The sequence below is a fragment of the Mastacembelus armatus genome, chromosome 7 (assembly GCF_900324485.2).
Source record: "Mastacembelus armatus chromosome 7, fMasArm1.2, whole genome shotgun sequence".
Lineage (NCBI taxonomy): Eukaryota > Metazoa > Chordata > Actinopteri > Synbranchiformes > Mastacembelidae > Mastacembelus > Mastacembelus armatus.
In genome coordinates, this window is record NC_046639.1 from 23,402,641 (window position 1) to 23,425,357 (window position 22,717).

Consider the following 22,717-nt stretch of genomic DNA (forward strand, 5'->3'; position numbering starts at 1 on the left):
GACATTAGAGAATTGTTTTTATTATTAAGAATGAGAGAGAGCAACCTTCAATTATAAACCCAGCTCCGTATTTATCAGGATAAATAAATAAAAGTAAAAAATAAATAGACTATTAAATACAGTATAAAACAGGAGACAAAAGGAGGGAAAAAGATTTTTGTTGAAGGAACTCTGAACATATTTGGAAAGGTATGAGACATCACACTAGAAGCAAATAATGGAAACTTAAAAAAATAAGTTTGCTCAATATGGACAATAGTTGATTCATACAAAATGTACACGTGTAAATTGCAAACAATAGAACCAGAATAATAACAAACAAATCCCTTTTCCAAGAGAGTTCTAGATAAATCTGAAAACACATTAAAAATTCAAGTAACGGTGTAACAACAGTAACACAATTATTTGCAGTCATCAATTGAGAGCACCGGGGGAAACTGTCCATTACACACTTCCCACTAATCTGGAGCTTTGCTTCATGAAAACCAACAAAAACAAGCTCCAACTCCCTTAAACACGCTTTTTAAAATGTCTAGAATGTGTCACGTGCTTAATTATCAAAGCTTATAGTTTCATCCCCTCAACTAACTGCTCAAACCAACAGACAGTTGGATATTTTTATAGGTTCTACAAAACTAAATGAGACATTGAAATTGCAAACCAAACCATAATTAAGAATGAAATCATTTAAACCACAATATGCCTCATCATTAAATCTTTTTTTCTCTATTGTATGTGTGTTTAAATGTCACACTACAAAACAGATGTGCTACATTGTAATTAAAATTTATTAAAGTTATGCAATTTCTCACTTCAATACCACTTTTTTTAAGTTCTGGGTTTTGCATGTGATTGCTCTGTTTCTGAAAAACCAAGATCATGTGATACTTGATCCAAGTGCTACATTATAAGTTCTAAATCTGGATGTTTTTTGGTTATCACCCATACACAAAGACAAAGTGAATCTGTGTACAAAAAGTACCTCATACATGTTCTGTTTTTCATATAACGTCAATTATATGATTATAGTTTAGTTTTTGCACAAAGCCATTTGCAGGCCATTAACAACACCAGGTCAGCATGTGTTTACACGTGACAGCTTTAACTCTGGGCCGGCTCAAGCTCATTCAGCACTCTTGATGCTCAAGCAAATTACAAACTGAGCCAGGGCTGGAATCTGCTCCTCATGCTTTCACACTTACTGTGATTTTCTTGTTTGTTTGACACCAGATGCAATAAGCTCAGCATGAAATTTAAAGTTTGAAGTCATTCTCAGAACTGGCTTGATTTTTGATCTTTATAAAGCAGGAATGTGAAATGAAGAAAAAAAATAAACATGTGAGCAATGATTTGTATCTGTACAGAAGATATTGATAATAAAAATAGGTATCTAAAACATACAGTCTAAATGATGCACCTATTGCAGGATATTTTCTCTACTCCTCTGTAGATAAGATGAAAAAAATGAAAATATACAGTAAGTCTGATTTCATTGGCCTAGAAGGATGGCATGACATTTCTCTTGGTTCTGCCGATCCAAAGCCATCCCTGCAGTTTTACTCCAGCTCAGCTTAGAGTTGTAAGGGCTGCTGCCTGCTTCAGTGCCCGATTTGAATTCCCTTCATTATCAGGATCACACTGCAAACACACTCAGGGTGCTGGTCTGGTCCTTTAAACCCAAGATGCTGTAGGCAATTCTTTTCAAATGGCCAGGGAGCCTCACACCGATGTTCTTAATATCCCTGTAAAAGAAAGATCAGGCAGTATATAAGGGAGGCTGCACATAGCTTTACACTTAGGTTCATTCCAGCATTTCTACACACATCCTTCCTGCCTCTCAAGCCTTGAAATAATCAGTGACGCAGCCAATGTGACGAAATGCCAGCCTGGAGCGCACTCCGTTCATGTCTAGCTTGATTGCTGATTCGGGGGGTGGAGGTTCCCATTTAGTAGCCTACCAAGGTTTCAATTTATTTTCGACATTAAAGGATGATACTGGAGGCTTCACTCTTCACAAGCACATAATGCAAACCTGAAAAAGCCCTGCAACACAGCAGTCAAAGTCAAAGCCTTAATTACAGCCTTAATTACTTAACAAGGATTCTCCCTGTTGACCATGAATCACTTGTCTGGCAAGCAGAGGGTGAGTAGTAAATAACTGCTGGTTTTCTAAGAGTACTACCAGATGCCATGAGATGGAAACATGGGCCCATGAAATCACACGATTCTGTATGATAAACACTGTTGTCTAAAGTCTGTTTTACATTCTGCCCATCTCCTTAAATCACAACCAGGACCAACCAAGATACATTTACTGTACCATGGCGGAGGGAGGGGAGGTGGTTGGGAAAAGCTCTGGACCTTGTTACTGCCCTAAACAACTTTATGTAATTTTCCCCCAAAAGGTTGAGTCTATTTGATTAAACTGCCTCCTCAGTGCTCTTACACATCTGAGAAGATCCGATTGCCTTAAATTACCCTGTGATAGGTTCAGGGGGTGCACTTTGAGCACACCTCTTCAGTCTTTCTGGAAGTACAACGTATGGGCCTTAAGATCTCGTCCATCTATTTCAGTTCCCTAATCACCTCTAGTTGCTCTTGCTCTCCTCTTCTATCCCTCCTTTAATGTCGAAGAAGCCACAAAAGGCCTTTGCCCTAAACAGACAAAACTGGTGGTTTTCAGGGCTCAAGCAAAAGTGCTGCCTGGGGCGGCTAGTGTGTGTGGGTGAAGAGAGGGACGAGAGAAAGAATGAAGAGAGCAAAAACGAATAAGGAGCACAGCAACCACAAGCCGCCACCACCACCGGTTGACCACAAATGAGCCCGGTCCTTCTTCTTCCCTCCATTACTTTTTCCATCTCAAACATTTTTCAAGTTGTAACGGAGGTTGGAGATTATGTTGTGTGCAAACTATTCTGCTGGCTGTTAAAAGCAGCATTTTTAGGAAAACAGATACAAAAACTACTAGGGGTAAGTCCATAACAAATTTCATTATGGGGAGAGACGCATCCTTGTGTGTATGTTGGTTTTAATTTGACAACCAAATGTTCCTGCTCTTTGCCAAAAACATACTTAGCGAGTATATTTAGTGAATAACTCTAAACTGTTTTAATGTGGCGTCACGAAATCTGATATCATGCCCCACTTACTCGTTCTTCATCTGCAGGACCTGATCCATGGTGACAATTCCAGCGCAGGCAAAGTTTTCACTGTACTGGCTCATCTTAATGGACTCCAGCCACTCAGACACCGACCTGAAGGGGGATCCGTCTGAGCCGCTGGTGCTTGGCAGGCGGATGGATACACTGCAAGAAAAGAAAATTAGAACCAAATGATAATGATCACCAGGCTTTCCCACAACAAAGGCAGATGACTGAGGGCTGTGATTACTGTGCAGGAAACCAGTCGGTGATAAAAACCAGTTGGAGCAGTCAGGGTGAGAGCTGATTAAGATATGAACACAGCAGCGTTGTGTCCTTTCTCACAATTTCTGGCATTAATGCTCCCTCACAAAAGAAAGGAAAAATACATTCATGCATTCAGTCACATACAAAATAACGTTTCTCCTGGAGTGATTGGCCTGACAGGCAAAGGTGTCTCTTTATTGGTTTGAGTGGACCATCTTAAAACTATTCACCGTTCCCTGCCAAACTACCCTAAATACACCCTGCACTTTTTTAAGTTACAGTAAATGAGGAACTGCTGCCAGAGCGGTTTTCCTTTAAATCAAGTCCAAGTCAAGTCTCAAGTCTTCCAAGACCAGTCCAAGTAAAAGTCAGGCAAGACAAAACCACATCAGTTAAGATACATAAAGTTTTGAGTGAGGGGAGACAAAAAGCCTCACATACCAATTACCACAACGCTCTCAGTTTGATCCAATCCCCCCATCTCTACCTCTACTGTCAGTCATCTTAAAAACACAAAGTAAAAATAATGATAACAATCTGAAAACACTAGTTAAGCATTGTTATATAAAGTTTATGGCACAAACCTTCACTTGCTCTTCTTTTATATGACCATTTTAGCAATTGCAAAATTCCCTGATAGAGGTGTATAAGGTCTTACTGCACAAGCTAATAATGTTATATTCATGGTGTGTGGTCTGCTGGCACTGTGTAGTTGTTATTGGCCAAAGGTTTTTATATGGAAAAAGGAAGACCTGAATGTTTACCCTGTTAAGTGTTAAGACAGGTCTTTATATAGACCTGAGTAATTCACAGAATAGACGTCTTATGTGTCAAGTCAATGGCTGCTGGAAAGCAGAACGTGCCGCCATTAAAAATGGTTTACAGAGCTCTTTCTAAAGCTGAGAAAACTTCCCCTTTCACATGACATGACTATTGGGTTACTAATAACAGGGTTTCTAAAGATGAAGATAACATCAACCAGAAACAAAACTGAAGAGAGACTAAAATGAAACTCAAATGGTTTAAGTTACAGGACTGTTTCTGAAACCTGGCTGTTGGCATTGGCAGTTTCTGAAGGGTCAGCATTGGAGAAATATGCATTTCAAGCCCTCAGTCTGGTATGTAAAAACATCTTACCGTGGGTCAAAGTCTGCAATGGTCTTCAGAGAGTCTGGGCTCCGCAGCAGCTTGTCCAACAGGCTGACAATGTCCCCAAAGCGCGGCCTCTTGGAGCGATCCTGAAGCCAGCACTGGAGCATCAGCTGGTAAACAGCTGAGGGACAGTCCATCGGTGCCGGCAGCCTGAAAGCCTCATTGATAGCCTTCATCACCTGCAGACAGTTCATCAGGTGGCTAATTAGAGCTGGAAGATCTGTGTTTCTTTTAACATGAATTTAGTTTTGCCTTATTGGCAAAAGCTCAGCAAAGAGTGCTCTGTAAACCTGATGTTGACACTGCAACATACCTCGTGGTTACTCATGTCCCAGTAAGGCCTTTCACCAAAAGCCATGACCTCCCACATGACGATGCCGAAGCTCCACACATCGCTAGCTGAGGTGAACTTTCTGTATGCTATCGCCTCTGGAGCCGTCCAGCGAATGGGGATCTTACCTCCCTGATTAAGAAAAAGGCTTCAGGTTACAATCACAACTAATATCTCTACTCCTAGCACCACGCGGCACCTTACTTCAGACTGGGGTGAATATTTTTGCTTAAAGCTAACAGGAAGTTCCATAACCACTTACACTTGTGGTGTATGTCCCTTCAGGATCATCCTCCAGCACTCGGGACAGACCAAAGTCCGACACTTTACACTCCAGGGAGGTGTTGACCAGAATATTACGGGCAGCTAGGTCACGATGGACGTAGCTCATGTCAGAGAGGTACTTCATGCCTGCAGCAATGCCACGGAGCATGCCCACCAGCTGGAAGGACGAAAACTCACCGTCATGGTCCTGATGGGTGAAAATAGGCAGAGAAGCAACTCAGTTTTGGATGAAAACAAACACAGATACTACAGTACAAAATTACTAAAGAAATGTCCTGGGCCAGAGTCTCAGCTTGTAAATAACATGTATCTTCACTGGGACAATATTGATAATAGAGACATTTCCATGAGAAAAATAGTATGTGGTGAACTTACCCTCAGGTATCTGTCCAATGCTCCGTTCTCCATGTATTCAGTCACAATCATGGCATGTTTATCTAGAGACACACACACACACACACACACACAAAAAAAACCAAATCATCTGCCTGAACTACCCCAAAAAAGTTGAGAAAATTACAAGAAAACTTTTAAAAACACCAAAACTCACAAAAATCCTTACATTTGGTGACCACCCCCTCTAAGCGAATAATGTTCTGGTGAGAGAACTGCCCCATGATGGAAGCCTCACTCAGAAAATCCTGCCTCTGTTTCTCCGTGTAGCCTGGCTTCAGTGTCTTGATAGCTACGGCCACCTCTTTCCTGCCCGGCACCTTCAGAATACCACGATACACCTCACCAAACTCCCCTTCAAGAAAACATGGAAGGGACAGTTGATTTAGAAAAGAAATATCAGATGAATGTGCAGTTGATTTGATTTCTGAGGTGTCTAGCTGCAAGGCTTTACTGTGCAACAGAGTGAAAATAAGGGCGTTTTGCCTGAGGCTCTCTCACAGAGGTGTGTTCTGTGGCCTGTGGTGTGGGAGCATGGGAATCAGCTGTCACATGAGGAGAAAGGGGGGACATATTTGTGGTAACTGCAGAGGGAGTGTGTGTTTTAAAAAGAGTGTTGGTTCAAAGGGTAAAGGTGGTCGCACTGGAATGAATGAATCAGCGCATTTAAGACCTGGGCAGGGCCTGGGAAGGTGCTCTGATATCCTTCCAAAACACGGTTTCTGCAACACTTTCCTTTGTGTAATTGTTCGTATCAACTTCAGGTAAAACTCATTAATCCTGCAGCCAAGAGATGACTCACAACAAAATGTCTCAACATGTTGTGTAAGAAGAGAAAGATGTTAATCTTGCTGAAGTAACTACTGTCAGTCAGACTCTTAAGCTGTGGAAAATGCACAATATAAACAGCGAATTTGGGGATTGGAAAAATCTTTCAACATCAGGGACTTAAGCTCCACAGCAGATCGTCTCAGCAGGACTGTCACTCACCAGCTCCTATGACTTTCTGTTTGGTTATGTGGTTGGGATGGATTTCAGTGGCAAACTTTAGGACGGCTATGTTGGGGTCCTCATATGTATGTGGATCCACGTAGGTCTTCAGAGGCTTCAATTGCTCTGTGAGAAAAAGAAAATAAAGTGGTGTACTTTAACAAATTCATAAATAAACTGAATAAAGTCAGAAAGTAAATTGGAGAAATGATTGTCTACCTGAGCTAGAGAAGTAGGTGTCCTCTGGTCCTTGCCTGGTGTGAGGATTTCTTTTCCTGAGTTAAAAAAAAAAAGATTAAACCCATATGCAAATTACTATTCCTGCCAAAAACAAATGGACTTTTACTTTGTATCATCTGCCTGCTTTAATATCAATAGCACATAGAAACCTTTGTAAGCATTTTTTTTAGACGTGCTAAAGCTTTAAAAGGATTCTGACACTGGTGCAACGCGTCCATTCAGAGAGAAGCGGCCCTTTGATAAATGCTAGCGATAGACTGTGTTTGCCAACCCAATTTAGAGGCTGAAAGACAGACAAGCAGGTGGGAGGGGGGGTGGACAGGCGCGGCACAGTCTGCTACAGTACAGACCCAGGTCACCTTTTCAAAGTGCCTGTGGTCTGGTACAGAAAGAACCAAGCGCCTCTTATCACCAACAATATACTACTCTGGAGCAATTTCCTTTCAAAGGCCTCAACACTTACTAAAATATAACCATTCAGCAGTGACAAGGCACATTCAACGCAAATTCTTCCCCAGTAAGTGCTGCAACACAGATCCAAATAAAGAGAGAGAAAGTTGGCTGAAGTAAGAGAGAAAGAGAGAGGTGAGGAGAGAGTGAATGCAAAGGCCATTTGGAGGCCCCACAAAGGAAGAGCAGAAGAATGAGAGAGGAAACCAGTGAAGGAGGATGTATTCTAACTGATTAGCAGGACAGAAAGACAGGGAGGGAACCAGAGAGGGACGGTTACTAACCGTCTGCGTAGGAACAGGACCACGACCACTACGAACAACATGGCTGCTCCTCCAACTGCTGCACCAAAGATGACTGCTGTGTTGTTTTGAGTAAGGTGTTCTGGGAAAGGAAAGAAATAGTTGACATACATCAGAGGAATCCCATTCTTGAATATTGCTAGTAAAACTTTCTCTGCAGTGGTTCTCTTATGTACCTTCAGAAGAGGTCTCAAACTGTTCCTCCATGCTGGATCCTCCAGGACTACCATCACTGCCGAGAGCCTGGACCCTGAATAGGTAGGCCGTGCCTGGGACCAGATCACTGATCTGCACAGAGTTCTTCTCGAGTATGAACACAATGTAGGTAGTCACATCGAGGTTATCATCCTGGGACAGGAAGGAAGGAAACTCAGCCAAAAGGACTTGTGTATATTTAATTTTAGCATGGCCTTTATTATGATACCTATTTCCATGAAGTTTCATTTAAGTGAACAATAACAGTAAATGTAGAATAAAATAAGAATATTTCAACACATAGGAGATGAATGTTCATGAGTTTGCACCTTCTTGCGGTAGGTGAGTTCATAGCGAATGGGTCGGTGATGGACCCGTGGTCGGGGAGATACATCCCAGAAAAGGGACAAGCTGGTGGGGGTCCTCTCAATCAGTCGGATTGTGGTAATCTTGGGGGGCTCTAAGGACAGAAAAGGAAAATATTTGAAAGGGTGTTAAAATGCTCCAACAATATGGTGCATGCACTGTGCTGATAAAATATGAGAGTTCTTTGCACTCCTGATTTAACATGCAGACCTGCCACTGGATCATATGAGCAGCACTCACCCGTATATTTCAGAGATGTAGTCAGAGCACTGGTGGATGGTGGCCTATAGCTCCGTTGCACTGCCTGACTAGCAAACTGTGACACACCACTATGTGCCTCCACGGTGAAGGTGTAGTTGAGATGAGCGTCCAGCTCACTCACGGAAACCGTAGTGTCAGTCAGGCCCACATTGGCTGGCTCATAGCGGATTTTCTCTCCGCAGGACTGGCACACATTGCCCTCACAGTGCTGGCATTCAACACTGTAGGTGATGTCAGTTCGACCTCCAGTGTCTTCAGGTGGACTCCAGGAGAGGACGAGTTTTCCTGTGGAGAGCTGGGTAGTGATGGCCATAAGGTCTTGAGGTGCAGACGGGGGACCTGAGGAGCACAGAAAGGGAAAGAGTTAGATAATTAAATAGAAAGGGGAGAGAATCCTTAATAGTACTAGTATAAATATAAAAAATACTTTTGAATTTTAAGTGAATAAAAAGAATAAAAACAGCAACAAAAAACTGCACATTATGTAGCCTTCAACCAAAAGTCACTTTCTGATTTTACTCTAAGAAGATCAGGTGTGACATTACTTTGGTACACTCATGGACTATATTTCTAAAATAACTCAATGCAAGATTCTCCAGGAGACTTGTCACCTGAGCAGGGTCCAGTAGGGGGATCATCTGGGGCGCGGAAGAAACCATCCACACAGGGACAAAACAAAGCCCCAGAGTCCAGCCTTTGGGTGTTGGCAGGACACGGTTCACACTTGTCACTGGATGCTGCAGCTTTGAAGAAGCCAGGCTGACATTCTGCAAACACAAAAAACATTTGCATGGGCAGGTGAACAGGGTCAATAGTGACTTCAGGCTAGTGGCAGTAAGACACAGCCCCTTCAGATCAATCAAGCCTCTTTGAAAGATCAGTAATGGTGTCAACTTTTCAACTTGTGTGTAAGTGACACAAACATGGGAGTAAAAACAGATACAAGACTTTGAGTCTACTGCTCTAGACTGGACTTTGAGTCTACTGCTCTACTTAGTCCATTCAGCTAAGACACTGCTCACAAATCAGCCCTGAAACAAAAATGCAGACTCCCTGCCTAGCCGGTACTCCTACTCTTTACTTCTCACCCCCCATTGCTTTCTTACTGTCTCTCTTCCAACAAACACAACCAGTCATCCCACATTCCATGACAGTAAGTCAGTCTTCAATGCAACAATATAAGAAAAATAAAGGCAACAAAAATCAGGAAAGCTTTGAGAATTAGAGGTGAAGCAGCCAGAGCACAGAGTACTCTATTTTTCTGTCAGCTACCCACATGCCGACTTTTGAAACTGTATCACCTAGATAAGATGACAACTAATTTCACACATCCAACTCAGAATAAAGAAATGCAGGTAGAAGGTCCAGCTGTGCGTAGCAGTGGTGAAATATGAACGTAATATGCTGTGAAATTTCCCAGAGAGCGTGCCATAAAGGAGAGTGAAAAGGAGACGGCCCCCAGTTAAGAGCATTCCAGCGGCTGCTGCTCATGTCCTCACACCATCACACATTCATGTATCCACTGCACACATGCACCAACACCCTTATGTATGTACAAAATACACATACATGTATATAGCACACCCATGGACACATGAGTAAATCTGACATCAGAAGAGGGATTATGTTTGCTGCCTGTCACCTGTTCATGTCTCTCTGCTAAGTCAGTTAAACCACACACACACACACACACACACACACACACACACACACACACACACACACACACACACACACACACACACACACACACACACACACACACACACACACACACACACACACACACACACACACACACACACACACACACATATATATCCTATACATAAATATAGCACATTAATGTCTTTTCCTTGAAGAAGTCATTTGCGTTTGGGGATCAAACGTGATACGATGCTGACAATGCCAGTGAGAGCCAACAAAACAACATAAATGAGGATGATTCTAACAAGACAGAGATAAGGCAAGCTAGAAAGAGTTTAATAGAGCCAACCAGACCAACCAACCAGAGAGCATAGCGGACTTTTGCATAGCCAAAGATAAAAGTTGATGCCAGTGACCAGGGAGAAGCAATGAAAGCTTACGTCCAAGGCAGAGATGTAGTGTTGATGTCAGATACCGACAGAGGCAAGCTCACAATCAGAGCCAAGGCCAAAGAGAATATCTGATTCACTCGGAGATACTCTGTCTATGGCTGCCTTTTACTGCGGTTCAGTTCAGTGAAATTCATGTGGAAGCCACGGGTGACCACACATAACAGCAAAGCACATGGCTCCGACTCCATTTAAGTCATATCAAGAGGATTTACTCAATTGACCATGAGGTTCAACTCAGTTCTGCTTTTTTGTTGTTGTGGTTGAGAGTTGTGGTGCTGCTGTAAAGAGGTGTGCATTAACTGAAGAGCATGTCAACAATGGTAGAAAGAAACATACTCAGCATGAGAAGAATGTGTACACTTGTCCAATAGACATGCATGTTCCCAGTTCTCCCCTCAGCTTCTCTTCTCTGACCAGCTGTTTCACTAACAGTTACTGCTACTCATTAACACAAATGAGGCAGAGGAAGGGCGAGGCAGAAGAGAGGTGGTATGAAGGAACAAAAGGTTCAAGAAAGAAAGAGGAATACTGTATCCTGCTGTGGACTGAAGAGAAAAGGGGAGTAAGAATAGAGACAGGCCAGGGTGAACCCTTCCATTGAGAAGGGGGAACAGCTGCTGCCTCAAACTCCGATTCATACCCCTACCTCTCCTCCTCATAATCCCCAAATTCCTTCCTCCCCTCCTTTCTCTCCTCCCAGACCTCACTAAAAGAGCGGCCAGCTAACCCATTAACATTGCTATTCACCACTGACCAGCAGGCAAGGAGAATGCCATGCCATTCAAGTGCTGAAAGAAAAAAAAAAAAAAGATACACACAAGCATTGCAGATGGGAGTAGCTCAAATGCCACATGGCAACTGAATAGAGGAGGACTTGCCTCTTTTTGGCGCTACAGTGCTGGCTGCAATGCATCGTGGTCAGGTCTGCGGAGATGATGGCCTTACACTGTGAGCCGCCTCTATAATCAAGATGCATTCCAGTGCACACCACCCAACAGGAGGCCTGTAGCAGAGTGCCTTCACTGTAGCTTTAGTTTCTGCCGAGTTCTTTATTATAAAGTTGAATGTGTTTGTGTATCTCGAACATATGAGTCACAGTGACAGTAAATTAAATGACATGATTCTCGGCTGAGGTATTTAACAAGAGGATTCCTCGACAAAAGAGCAAAGTCCAGGGAAAGGAAACTTCCTGGTTTCATGGAGAAGGTGGAGGGGGGTTTGGATTGTTGCTGGACACAACAGGAAGCAGGAAGTGTGAGTCTGACGCAGCCTTCCTTCCTAAAGCAGCCAATCAAAGCAATGGAAACACAGGGAAGCATGATTAAGAGAAGAACCAGCGCTGAGACTACCAAAGTCCTGAGACAGAATAATAAACGAAAAGGAAGGCAAAACATGTTGACCTGACATGAACACGGGCACTAAACCCAAGGGAAGGGCTCCTGAGATGGACGCTTTCCCTCTCATAAACAAAAGTCTTTCAGCCTCTTTTGAGTTGAAACATCTGACAAACTTAGACCAACCACTTTTTCCTACTGCTACAAAGCATGGGACTGTTTGTCATTTGAGAGGCCCCGTGCGCCTTGAGTGGCTCTGTGTTTGTTTATTGAGAAAGAGTGCAGGGGCCTGTTACATTCTGGGAGCCCCGAGTGGCTCTGGCCCGAAGGGGCCCCTGGTTTGTCGGCAGAAGTTAAGACGGATGAGATGGCGACAGTGATGAATGGCTCGTTGGATAGATGGATGAATGGGTAACATGGTGGCTTGACAACAGAAATTGCCCTTAGGACTGGAGAAATAAGTGGTAGGGGCCCCCGCAATCGAGTCCGGCGCTGGGCTTTGAAAAGGCAGAAAGGTCATGTCTGCCTCAGGGTAGTTGTGAGTTAAACTGTGCATGGCTTATAGGGAGTCAGTGGCCAAGTAAAACAAACACATGCTCATGAGGAGGAGGAGGAGGGAAAAAGAGTTGCTGCAGCCACCGGTGGCTTGTCATGAGGGGGAGGTTAAATTCAGACTTACGGCCAGTGAACAAAAAATATCTTGCAAAAATAAATCCATGCGTAGTAAATACATGTCCAGATCTTTATCAGGGCAGCTCCCCAAATATATCTGGAGGCAAGTGAGTCCTCTCTTTGTCTGTACCTTCATCTACTTCATGCCCCCTCTCCATGCTCCTCCCCCAATTTCATTCCTGAGTTGGTCAGACCCATAATAGCAATATGTCATGTCATTTTGTTTGGATGCAGGGTGACAACATGTCATTAGCATTCTGGGGGAGTCAGGTTGTAGTGGAACAATGGGGGTCTCTGATGGGGGAGGTGAGCTGGTAACAAGAGCCAGGGGTCACAGAGGTAGAGGAGCACTGGGGGGAGCAGCGGGCAGTAAAGGTGTAGGGGCTGATGGAAGTGTGTGGATGGGGTGGGGGGTTGCATTAGTCAAAAGGATTAGCTGACCAATGGAGCAGCTGTAAGGGTATTACATCTGTTTTACAATTGCATGCAGGCTTTCATCTGAGGTTGTTAACAAACACAATAAATTCAATGATCCCTTCTCTTCTCCCTCTGTCCACTCATACTCACAGGGGGGGGGGGGGGTTACAGGGAGTGAAAAGTACAACACATTGTACTCAACACATTCTAAGGTAAAGTAGAAACCAATTCTGAGTGACAGGAAAGACACAGACAGCTTCCAGAGACCTCAGCTGGTCCACAGTCACTTGGCCATGTTTCTCCATGTTTACTGGTCAAATCCAGACAGCCAGGTGGCAAACACAGCACCATTTTACTACACCAAGCCAACAGGTCTGGATGGCAACAACCGTCTGCTTCCTGGTAAGGGGAAGGAATCAAATGAGACCAAATGCACCAATAAACAAAATGATTTGTCAAGCAGGACAACAAAATTGAAAGTGGTGGAGAGTGAGGCCGCTCAGCGTGGAGCGACAAAGGAAAGCCCTGAGCCAATGGGTCGTGGAGTCACCGAGGGATTAGGTGACCTCCGGTTTCCGCTGTGGCCTCGTCCTGTTAGCGGTGAAGGGTGGGTGAGTGGTGTGTTGTGCTGGGGGAATGACTGATAGAGTGGAAGGAAAGTGCTGACCTCAAACACCAGCAGTACAATACAATGCGCTTCACAGTGCTCTGGACAGATACACATAGCCTCCAGGCTCAGCAATGTCACCAGCATCCCCAACACACACACACACACACACACACACACACACACGCACGCACGCACGCACACACAGCCAAGAGGTGCAGAAGCTCTGTTCTTTTACTAATGACAAACTAATCACTGCACTATTTATTTTTTATAGGTGCAACATATCCCCTGTCAATTGTAGTGATACAAAAAAAAATTTTCACCTCAGTTCTCAGTTTTTGTTCACATTCACCTCAGAAATGTTTCTCCACTTTCATGAAAAAGGACAAAAAGGACATAAAATGTTGGATTATCAAAGAAAAAGAGAAATAAAATAAGCAAACACAACTTGAGTGATATGTTTTGCTAAGACTGTAATGTCTGCATGTGCACTGTCTGCCATCATGTTTTATTCCACCACTCACACTACAAGATAACAAGAACCTCTTCTGTATATTAAAATGAACATGTCGGCCTTCACTGTAAACATCCCAGCAAAAATAGAATATCATTAGTTTCAGTGCAAAGTGCACTCAAGGTAAATTATCCGAGAAAAACGTTGGGACTAAATGGTTTGTTTCTATGAATTCTGATACCTCAAAGGCTCAACCATCACACTAATCATACTTTTTAACCCGCAACAGTACGATTTGTTCCACTCCACATTAAAGAGTCATAGGGTCCTCCAGATCTCCTCTTTACATTTCCTGTCATCTTCTTCACACTAATTGCCAGTACTTTGTTCACTACAAACATGGTCCGACATGATGGTGCATGACACCCCCCGCCCCGCGCGCCCCCCTCTCCCACATCTAACCACCTCCCTCAAGTTCATCCCGCTAGGCAGACGTTACCTTGGAATGAGATCTGACGAATCCACAAATTCAAAGTAATCACGGTGGCTTTCGAGAGCAAAGGAAGAAAAGGAGAGGTTATATCCAGCCTGTGCATCTAAATGAGCAGTGTTGTCCAAGAACTTGCATTTCTTAACTGGTGACTTACAACTTTTTTATGTCTGAGACTAGCAACAGGGATCAAGAGCCAAGGGAATTCAGTAGAGCAGAAAATTTCAGTCTGGGGATTATCCTGCAGGACTGAGATAATTCCATTATGTGAAATCTACCTTAAGCCAAGTAAATCAAACCAGCATGAGATCCTGAGGTGTGGCGTTCTGTTCATGCCTCTTCGTATACTCCCCTTAAGACCCTGGTCTTAAAAGTTTCAGGGTGATTATTAAGAATCAGGTATGTGAAGATTTAAAGGCTGTTTGCTATCTCACTTTCTGTAGGATGTATTCCCAAGAGAACAATCCAAATCTTAACTTCCACCATAAAATTCCACAGGACAAACAAATAATACACAGCTAAAGTTTACATTTCACCTTCACTAATTGTTTGTGCCACTATGTGAACAAATCCAGTTGTTTTTCTGGCCTTCACTAAGAAGTCTGATTGGCATTGTTGAAATGCAGCGTCTATTTATCTTCACAAGTCAGTCGTGGAGAAATGTATTTATCAGAGAGCGAGAGGAGAACTGTACACAGTCTAAATAGTGGCACCAAGGCCATGTGAAACGGGATGTTTAAAACTCTACTAGTGTCATATTCATGACCTGCACCAAAAATCCAGCCAAAAATAACTGACTCTGGCTCTGTAATTTCATGGACAACAAGAACACAACATACGAAGGAAAAACTTTGGGTTTGTCCGTCAGTTTGTTTTACTAAATGGAATATGTTGTGCAACAGTGTTCATCTTTTCAGCAAATTGCAGTAAGGGCTGTTAAACGATCATGGGAATGAATTGTGTGTTAAGATAAGAAACTATCAAATAAATAAAAGACGAGCAGCGGAAAATTGAGGCTAAAATAGAAGGACCCTTCAGGCACAGGGCGGATGTGGGGACAGAGGTAAAGGACAGCAAAGGAGATTTCAAAAGGCAAAAAAGAAAGCAAACCAGTAGTTACTTCACTTAAAAAGCACAAACACACCCAAGTCAATTACTACCCATACAAATCACTCACCACAGTGTGTAGTCACACAACTACAACTTAGTCACCAAGTGTTTGTTGCATCAGCTGAGGATGAGTTTGGAGACACGGACACAGAGGAAAAGAGGGCGAGACAGAAAATAGTTTACTGGAACCTCTTTGGCGAGAGGAATAATAACTTACTGGAAGTCAGTGGACAGTTGTTCCACTGAGACGCCATTTTCTCCAAGACACCAAAACTGCCCTCAAGTGCCCAAATATTCCAGTGTGTCTCCCTTTATAGCTACAGCATTAATGTGGGATTAAGCCCTATTTGTTGAGGCTTTAGAGCAGCTGCTGAGGTGTGGACCTGTACAGTTAGACACAATCCTGAGGACCAGCCAGCACAGCCTGTGGTTCTTTGGGGAATCACACATTGTACGTTGTTCTATTGTGCCAGGGAGGATTATGGGTAAGGAAGGACATGATAGACAGTGGGGAAAACTGTCAGTGTCAACAGTGACTCACAAGTGGAAACCCGCAGAGCTGCTGTCCGGGTTAAAAGTCAACCACTTCATTTCAAAAAAGATTTTATTCCCAGAACTTAAAAAAGGAATTGTTTATTATCTCACAAAGGAAATTAAAAGCACGACATCCTGATACAAAGCGAGAGCCAAATGCAATACAAGAGTCTGCACACTGAAAGCTGCTTCTATCATGCTGTTCTACCACTCAAGTACTGTGCTTAACTATCATTTTAACTTACTTTCTTTTTTACGCTGCTTTATGCTGTACATTACTATAGAGAATAAGTTGGTATTGATTAAATTACCTCGTGCAGCTACAACATTAAAATGTCTCTGAAGGGTAGGGAAGAAAAAACAACAAAAACTATTTAAAAAAGAAATGAAGGAACAAAACTTAGAAAACACAGTCACTTCTCACGAGTCTTGTGAGGAGTGTGGTTACAAACATAAAACAGCAGCTTTCAAAAAGAGTACTCCACCACTAGTTTTTGATTCATTTTAGAGTCAATGCTTATGTAATTTGAGAGCAAAATATTTCTCCTTTATAGTAGTCTGTAATGCTTTCATAAAAACAAGTGCCTGATTTGTGCCTCACTACTCCTGACTGATATGATTTACAACCAGTTCATAAAAGCTTTTGCATTTGCTCGTCTCAGCACTCTGGTAGGTCTCTGCTGCACAGGAAGCGATGTGTTTTATCTTTAGTCTGTCTGCCTGAAAAGTCTCTGGAGTTAGTGTGAACAACGATGGCCACCAAGAGAAAAGCGTCACATGCCATCTACTGAAACCTAAACAGAAAATCAAAGGAAAAACAGATCCTAGAAACAGTGTGAGGGATGAGTGCTCTCTAAGTCAAAAGCACGGCAGTTCAACATTGTGCTGGTGTAAAAAACGAGACAAAAACCAGATAAAGTTAGAGATTTCTCTTTAACGGGTCCCATGGGGGCAAGAAGTCATAAAACTGACTGATCACATAGCTGAACATGGAAACTTTCAACCCAAGTAAGAAAAAAAAAACCACCACAATTAAAGTTTTGCGTTTTTTTTCCGAACAGCACGCAGCAAAGAAATGGGGAGAATGATTAACTGTGTGTCTGTAGGAGATTCCACTTAAAGCCATTTGAATCATTCATCTTGGCCAGGCACCACAATCCTGTGATTTATTTCCACCTTCATCTACGACTGCCCTTGTATGTCTCTGACCTCTCATTTCACTTCATCTCTGCAGTTTTTTAGGGGGTTTCTTTAGCAAATTTTATCTAGAGGCTCGGCTTGGAACCGCTCTTCCCTCCCACCCCCTGGGAATTCCACAGGTCTAGAGTAATGTTGGGAAGCTCCTCCTCAGCAAACTGATCAGTATGTACCATCCAAGGTTGAGAGGAGGTGGAGGTGGAGGTGGGCTCCTCTGGCCTCGCATGGAAACACAGCGCTTCATTGTTCTCCTATATATACGTTCCATTCCTCACCTCTCCGTTTTAAAATCACACCCCTCCACTAAACACAACCTCTCTGTCACTTTTGTATGACTTTTCTGTCAGTCCTTCCTGCCTTTCCTCCTCCTCCTTAATCATCCTACCTGGCACTTTCCCGCAGCTAAAACTGGTGTACTGACAGAAAACTTCATCACTTTTCACGGTCTGTTGCCAATGGGAGGGGAACTAAGTGGGTTAGCAAATCTATTTACAGGCAGGCTGCATATGGATTCACAAACTGTAGTCCACGGTATGTGTCCCAGAGTGTGATTAAGAGAATTCACACCTGCATATGTGTCTTTCGGGTCACGGATGTTTAAGTGTACAAATGAGAGTATGAAAAAGAAGCAGTAACAGAGGAGGATCACTTTGGACTGATGAAAGTTTTAGGTGTTGCACTGTGAAACAGATCTCAGCACGCCCTTGCATGCCAGCCTGTGTTGCACGTTCACATATATGCTGATGGAGTCACACCATACAGCCCAAAGCTGAGGCTCAGACATTTATCAAAACAGAGGGGGAAGTGGGAAAGATGAATATGGAGACAGACAGGTACACACGAGGAAGGCCTCTGCTTTCTGTGATGCATGGGATGAACAAGGGCAGTGAGGCTCAGAAGCTGCCTCCTCCCCTCTGCCCTAAACCAGCCTTGAAGATGCTAATCCATCACAGTACAGTAGCCTCCTGGTGTCTTTGATCCAGTTCAGTCCCTCTGACAGCCCTTCCCACAACAATGAAAACCGTCTTTGCAGGACTTAAAACAACTGTGCGGTAACTACAAAGTGAGTCATTGTTGGTCTATGTAGCTGAACCATATCAAGATAAGGAAAGAGGTGATAATGAGAAAGCAGGAACTCACCTGATGCAACACCGTACAGTCTCTAAGTCATATGAGAAGGTGAAATGTTTAAGCACTTGGTTTCAATACCTATTATGACAAATGTCAAAATAAAACATTAGAAAGATGATTTGTACGTATTTTGTGCCACAGACTTAGCTTTAGAACAGACGTTAGATTGTTTCAGCTCTAAACAGAAAAGAAACGTTCATTTTGTTTTTTGTCCAGTTGGTACAAACTAAGCAGGAGATCAGAACCTTTTCTCAGTGCCCAACCTCAGCCTTAAGAGGCACAAAGGCTGTAGCATTTTATGATGCACAATTTATGGTTGTACAAACATTTCCATACAACCTAACATCTTAGAATCAGAGCTGACACTCCAAGGCTTGTTTCCTAATTTTACAAGTATTGGTCCAAGGTCAGGGATGATGCCGGGACATGTACAAGAAGCCCGAGCATTCCTTCCATTGCAGAGGAGTCGTGTTAGCCAAGGGGAGAATTCCACTGAACAATGATAATAACACCTTTGATAAATATTCCCAGACTGCCATGCAGGCTTGTTTTACAAGCTATGGCAATTTACTTAAAAGTAAAAATGTTGAATGGTCTTTAAAAAACACACACACACTTTCATCCAAACAGCATTCTGTGCTTACAGAAAGTGAAGACCTTACGAAGACAAATGCAGAAGTTAAGCTTCCGACTCGGATTCAGCAGAAATCTAAGGTGAATTTTACAACCTGCTCTCCATTCACTGCAGCATTTATTCTGTGGCTTTTGAGCTGCCTTCAGGGCTAAAACAATATTGCCATGTTTTTTACTTTCATATATGAAATAAAGGTTTCATTAGTTTGAAATCTTTATTTTATATATGGAATCCCTGGCATCATTTCACAATTGGATAATAGGTCACTTCTTATTGTAACTTTAGTTTTTCATATCTTTCTCTTTGACTGTTAAAGTGTAAGCTGTGAATCAGAAGCTGACTTCAGCGTCATAGAACACGCTTACCTTGACATGTGTCGTTGACCTCTTCATATCCTGGTTTGCACTGGCACTGTCCAACTGGCACCACCCACTCCCCATCTACAGTGCAGTAAATGCGCGGCAAATCCTCACTGACAGCATTATCCACGCACACCCCGCTCACTTCCCTAAGAGCCTGGTTTTCACCCCCAGCTACGGTCTCAGGGAATGATGCAAGGCTTTTCACTGTGGCTTGGCAAGTTTTGTAGTAGACCCTGACGGAGAGGAGAGCAACACAGGCTCCGATGTCTTGAAAGGCCAAGTAGAAGCCCTTTCTAGAAAGGTTCTCCACCACTCGTGTCTCTGTGTTGATGTGCAATAAATTTTTGCTGGTGATCTCATCAGGAGCTATGGTTGCCACTTTCTTAAACTGGCCCTTGCGGAAGGTGGTCCCCACGTCGGCATCAGACTCAGATGTGAAGAGGTTGAAGGTCTCCTTACAGGTCAGTGAGACGCCATCAAAAGAGCTGCAATCACGCACAATGAACTGGATTTCAACAAAAACCCGTGAAGCTGATGGTCGTCGCTGGATGAAGGTGGTCCGAAGCCAGTTGTCCTGCTCACGTTCCCCAACATTGCAGACAGAGTAGGTGTAGAACTGAGAACCATTTAGGGTCTTCTGGACAACCTCCCACTGAAACACAACCACACGGACCAACAAGGTTAGAGGTACTAAAAATGACCCTGGGGGGCCTCTCTGCAGGCTGAGCTGAAGTCAAGCTATAGTGAAGGCAAAAATAAAAGGTGTCTCTACACATTGCTAATGACTCCCCTTGAATGTTTTAACAATCCTTAAACGCAGTAACAAATTTCTGCAACGTGCAATTTATAAACCTTCACATACGTAGCACTACAGCAAACCTCAAGGAATTTTTGTGAGGAAGCATTACTGACACTGCAAAGATGCCGATTTATTTCCAATTCAGACTTTCACACGCTTTTATTACTGTTGGAGTCTTCCCCAAATAGTGTTGCAGCTTACATACTAAACACTGCCACAAATATTTCTGAAAAAAGTCTTTTAAACACAGTCTTGGCTCTAGAGTGACAACTGGCCCCCACAAGGGCGGAATATGTGGTTTGCTCTCTGCATGTAGCCTCTGTAATATTAATTAAAGGAATGTGCTTTGTTGGCCGAGTGTGTGGTTGTCCATATAAACTTGATACACAACAGCAGAACTAACACCTCTATTTAAACAGCTGGTGAACGTTTTTATAAGGGACCTTTACAACTTAATAATTATCATATGTGTGGGCAGTTACATTAGACAATAAACGCAGTAAAAATCTTTTCAGCAAAGCTTAAATAAGACAACACCTAATGCACTGAAACCTATTGGTGAGCCACTGTGAACAGCATGCCTGCACATGCCTTTGAGTCATCAGCACATGAAATGAGGCTATTTACAGTTAATTTGCATGAGCTTGACTGGTCGATTACACTGAAACTGCAATATGGAAGAAGAGACACAAACCTCATGTATACTGGTGAAGAGAAAAACCACAGTATTTGGGTGTAATAATCTAGACGCATCTCTGAACGTAGACATTTTCCCCTGGTTTAAGGAAAAGGTAGCTCTGACAGATTGGCTCCATTTAAAGCCCCTCCCCCTCTAAAAAGAGGTACCACATGCTGCAAACTTTAAAAGTTAATTGCTCTGTAACATACAATTCTGGAGCTGAAGCCTTGAAACCACAAGAAACCACAAGTATTCCCAGTTCAGAGCTAGCAGCAATTCTGTCTGCCTAAAGCTGCAGCGTAGCCCAGACATGCTCTTCAGGCAACTCCTCAAAGGACCCTACAACTCATCTCTCTATCTAGACCCAAGCAACAAACATGCTCAAACTGCCAGATTTGATAGAAAACGGACACGTATAAATGGTTAAATATTTTGCACTAGAGGATTTCAGTTCATCTGGGCCTTTACTGTGTATTTCTCCCATGTGGATTTATCCTAAGGCAGATTCCAAAAGAAAACGTGGGATGCAAAGGAGAAACCAGAGTAATACTCACCCCAGACTTGTCTCCCTGGTCTAAGGGCCATGTCAGCCAGCCGAGTTCACCTCCTGTTGCCTTCATATCCAAAATAACCTCTATGGAGACATAAGAATACTGTCAGAATATAAACCTGTAAATTCAAATTGTAAAATTTGGAAACATCATGTTTTATATTTACAATTGAAAAGACATTTAAAAATTCTGTTCAACTTTGAACATAATAGAAATAGTTTTGCTCCCCATTCATTCAGACTAACACCGTGTTTACTTAAAGATTAGTTTAAAAAAAAGTAGAATATCCAAAACTTTGTATAGTTCGCAATATCTAGAAATTGTGGAAACTTTGTTGAGATTATCTGAGAGTCTGAAAGTCAAAATAAGGGAATAATGTTGCAATGAAACGAGAACTGTATATTCAAGACTTTCAATTTTCAGAAATGTGCTCAGTTTTCTGCAGAATTCACCTGCTGTGTTGGGAAGTTTAGAGGAGCGCACATTCAGTCAGTCTACGCGCTCAGCTCAGTGACTGTTTGTGATAAAACAGGCAAACAACTTCAAGCAGAAACTTTTTTTACGCTATTAAACGTCTTCAAAAAATAAAGCTGTGTTATATTATGTGGTTGTCACAGAAGAAATGATGTTTCCTGGTTTTAAAGTTTCCCTGAAGGAGGATCCCCGCATGGCATGCGTGCCTCGCTTCAGTAAACTTAAAAAAAAAGGCAATAAGAAATTAATATCGGAAATGATGTTAAAAATGCACTCACCTTCTTTAGTCTGTAATGTAATTAGTATACTGTTAATAAGTACATATAAAAATAATAAAGGTCTAACTCCACCAGAGAAATCCATTGGAGAAACTTTTACTTCCTCTCGGCTCTTGGGCTTGGCAGGGACTCGGAGGTGAGCGCTGCGCTCTGCAGCTCATTCACAAGCGACCCAGCACGTCACGGACTCCGCCTGCTGGAATGTGTGTGTGGGTGGGTGGGTCAGTGTGCACGGTGTATTTTCAGGAGGTGCATGAGAAACCTTTGCAACCTTTAGGGACTGTCGGAATTTCACAGTTTTAGGTCCAGTGGGAACTCTCTTGCACAAGACAAAACACCAATCCCAGGTACAGCTTGTTATTTGCATTCATGGAGCAAATTTTAAAAAATCCCAGTACCCACATCTGTGTCTAACATTTCTCACCATCACACAAACAAACAGCAAAACATGAAAGACCTAAAGGTTCATCAACAATCACAGTTTTAACTGTTGATGTGGCTGTTTTTTCTGTTTAGGTGT

General features: G+C 42.8%; 1 protein-coding gene across 2 annotated transcripts; it reads right to left on the bottom strand.

The window, feature by feature from the left end:
• Positions 1 to 22,342, bottom strand: epha2b (eph receptor A2 b). 2 transcript variants are annotated; one of them, XM_026332027.1, is made up of 17 exons: positions 22,198 to 22,342; positions 21,449 to 21,528; positions 19,420 to 20,068; positions 8,984 to 9,139; positions 8,352 to 8,711; positions 8,075 to 8,205; positions 7,727 to 7,898; positions 7,533 to 7,632; positions 6,778 to 6,833; positions 6,559 to 6,684; positions 5,738 to 5,923; positions 5,551 to 5,612; positions 5,153 to 5,362; positions 4,873 to 5,022; positions 4,545 to 4,738; positions 3,150 to 3,305; positions 1 to 1,742 (listed from the first exon to the last, which is right to left on the bottom strand). In XM_026332027.1, the coding sequence occupies exons 1-17, from the start codon at positions 22,280 to 22,282 to the stop codon at positions 1,634 to 1,636; spliced, it is 2,982 nt and encodes a 993-aa protein (XP_026187812.1). In that variant the 5' UTR covers positions 22,283 to 22,342; the 3' UTR covers positions 1 to 1,633. The 2 variants fall into 2 exon arrangements, with proteins under 2 accessions (XP_026187812.1, XP_026187811.1); XM_026332026.1 differs by having other exon boundaries at positions 5,726 to 5,923.
• Positions 22,343 to 22,717: the final 375 nt, after the last annotated feature.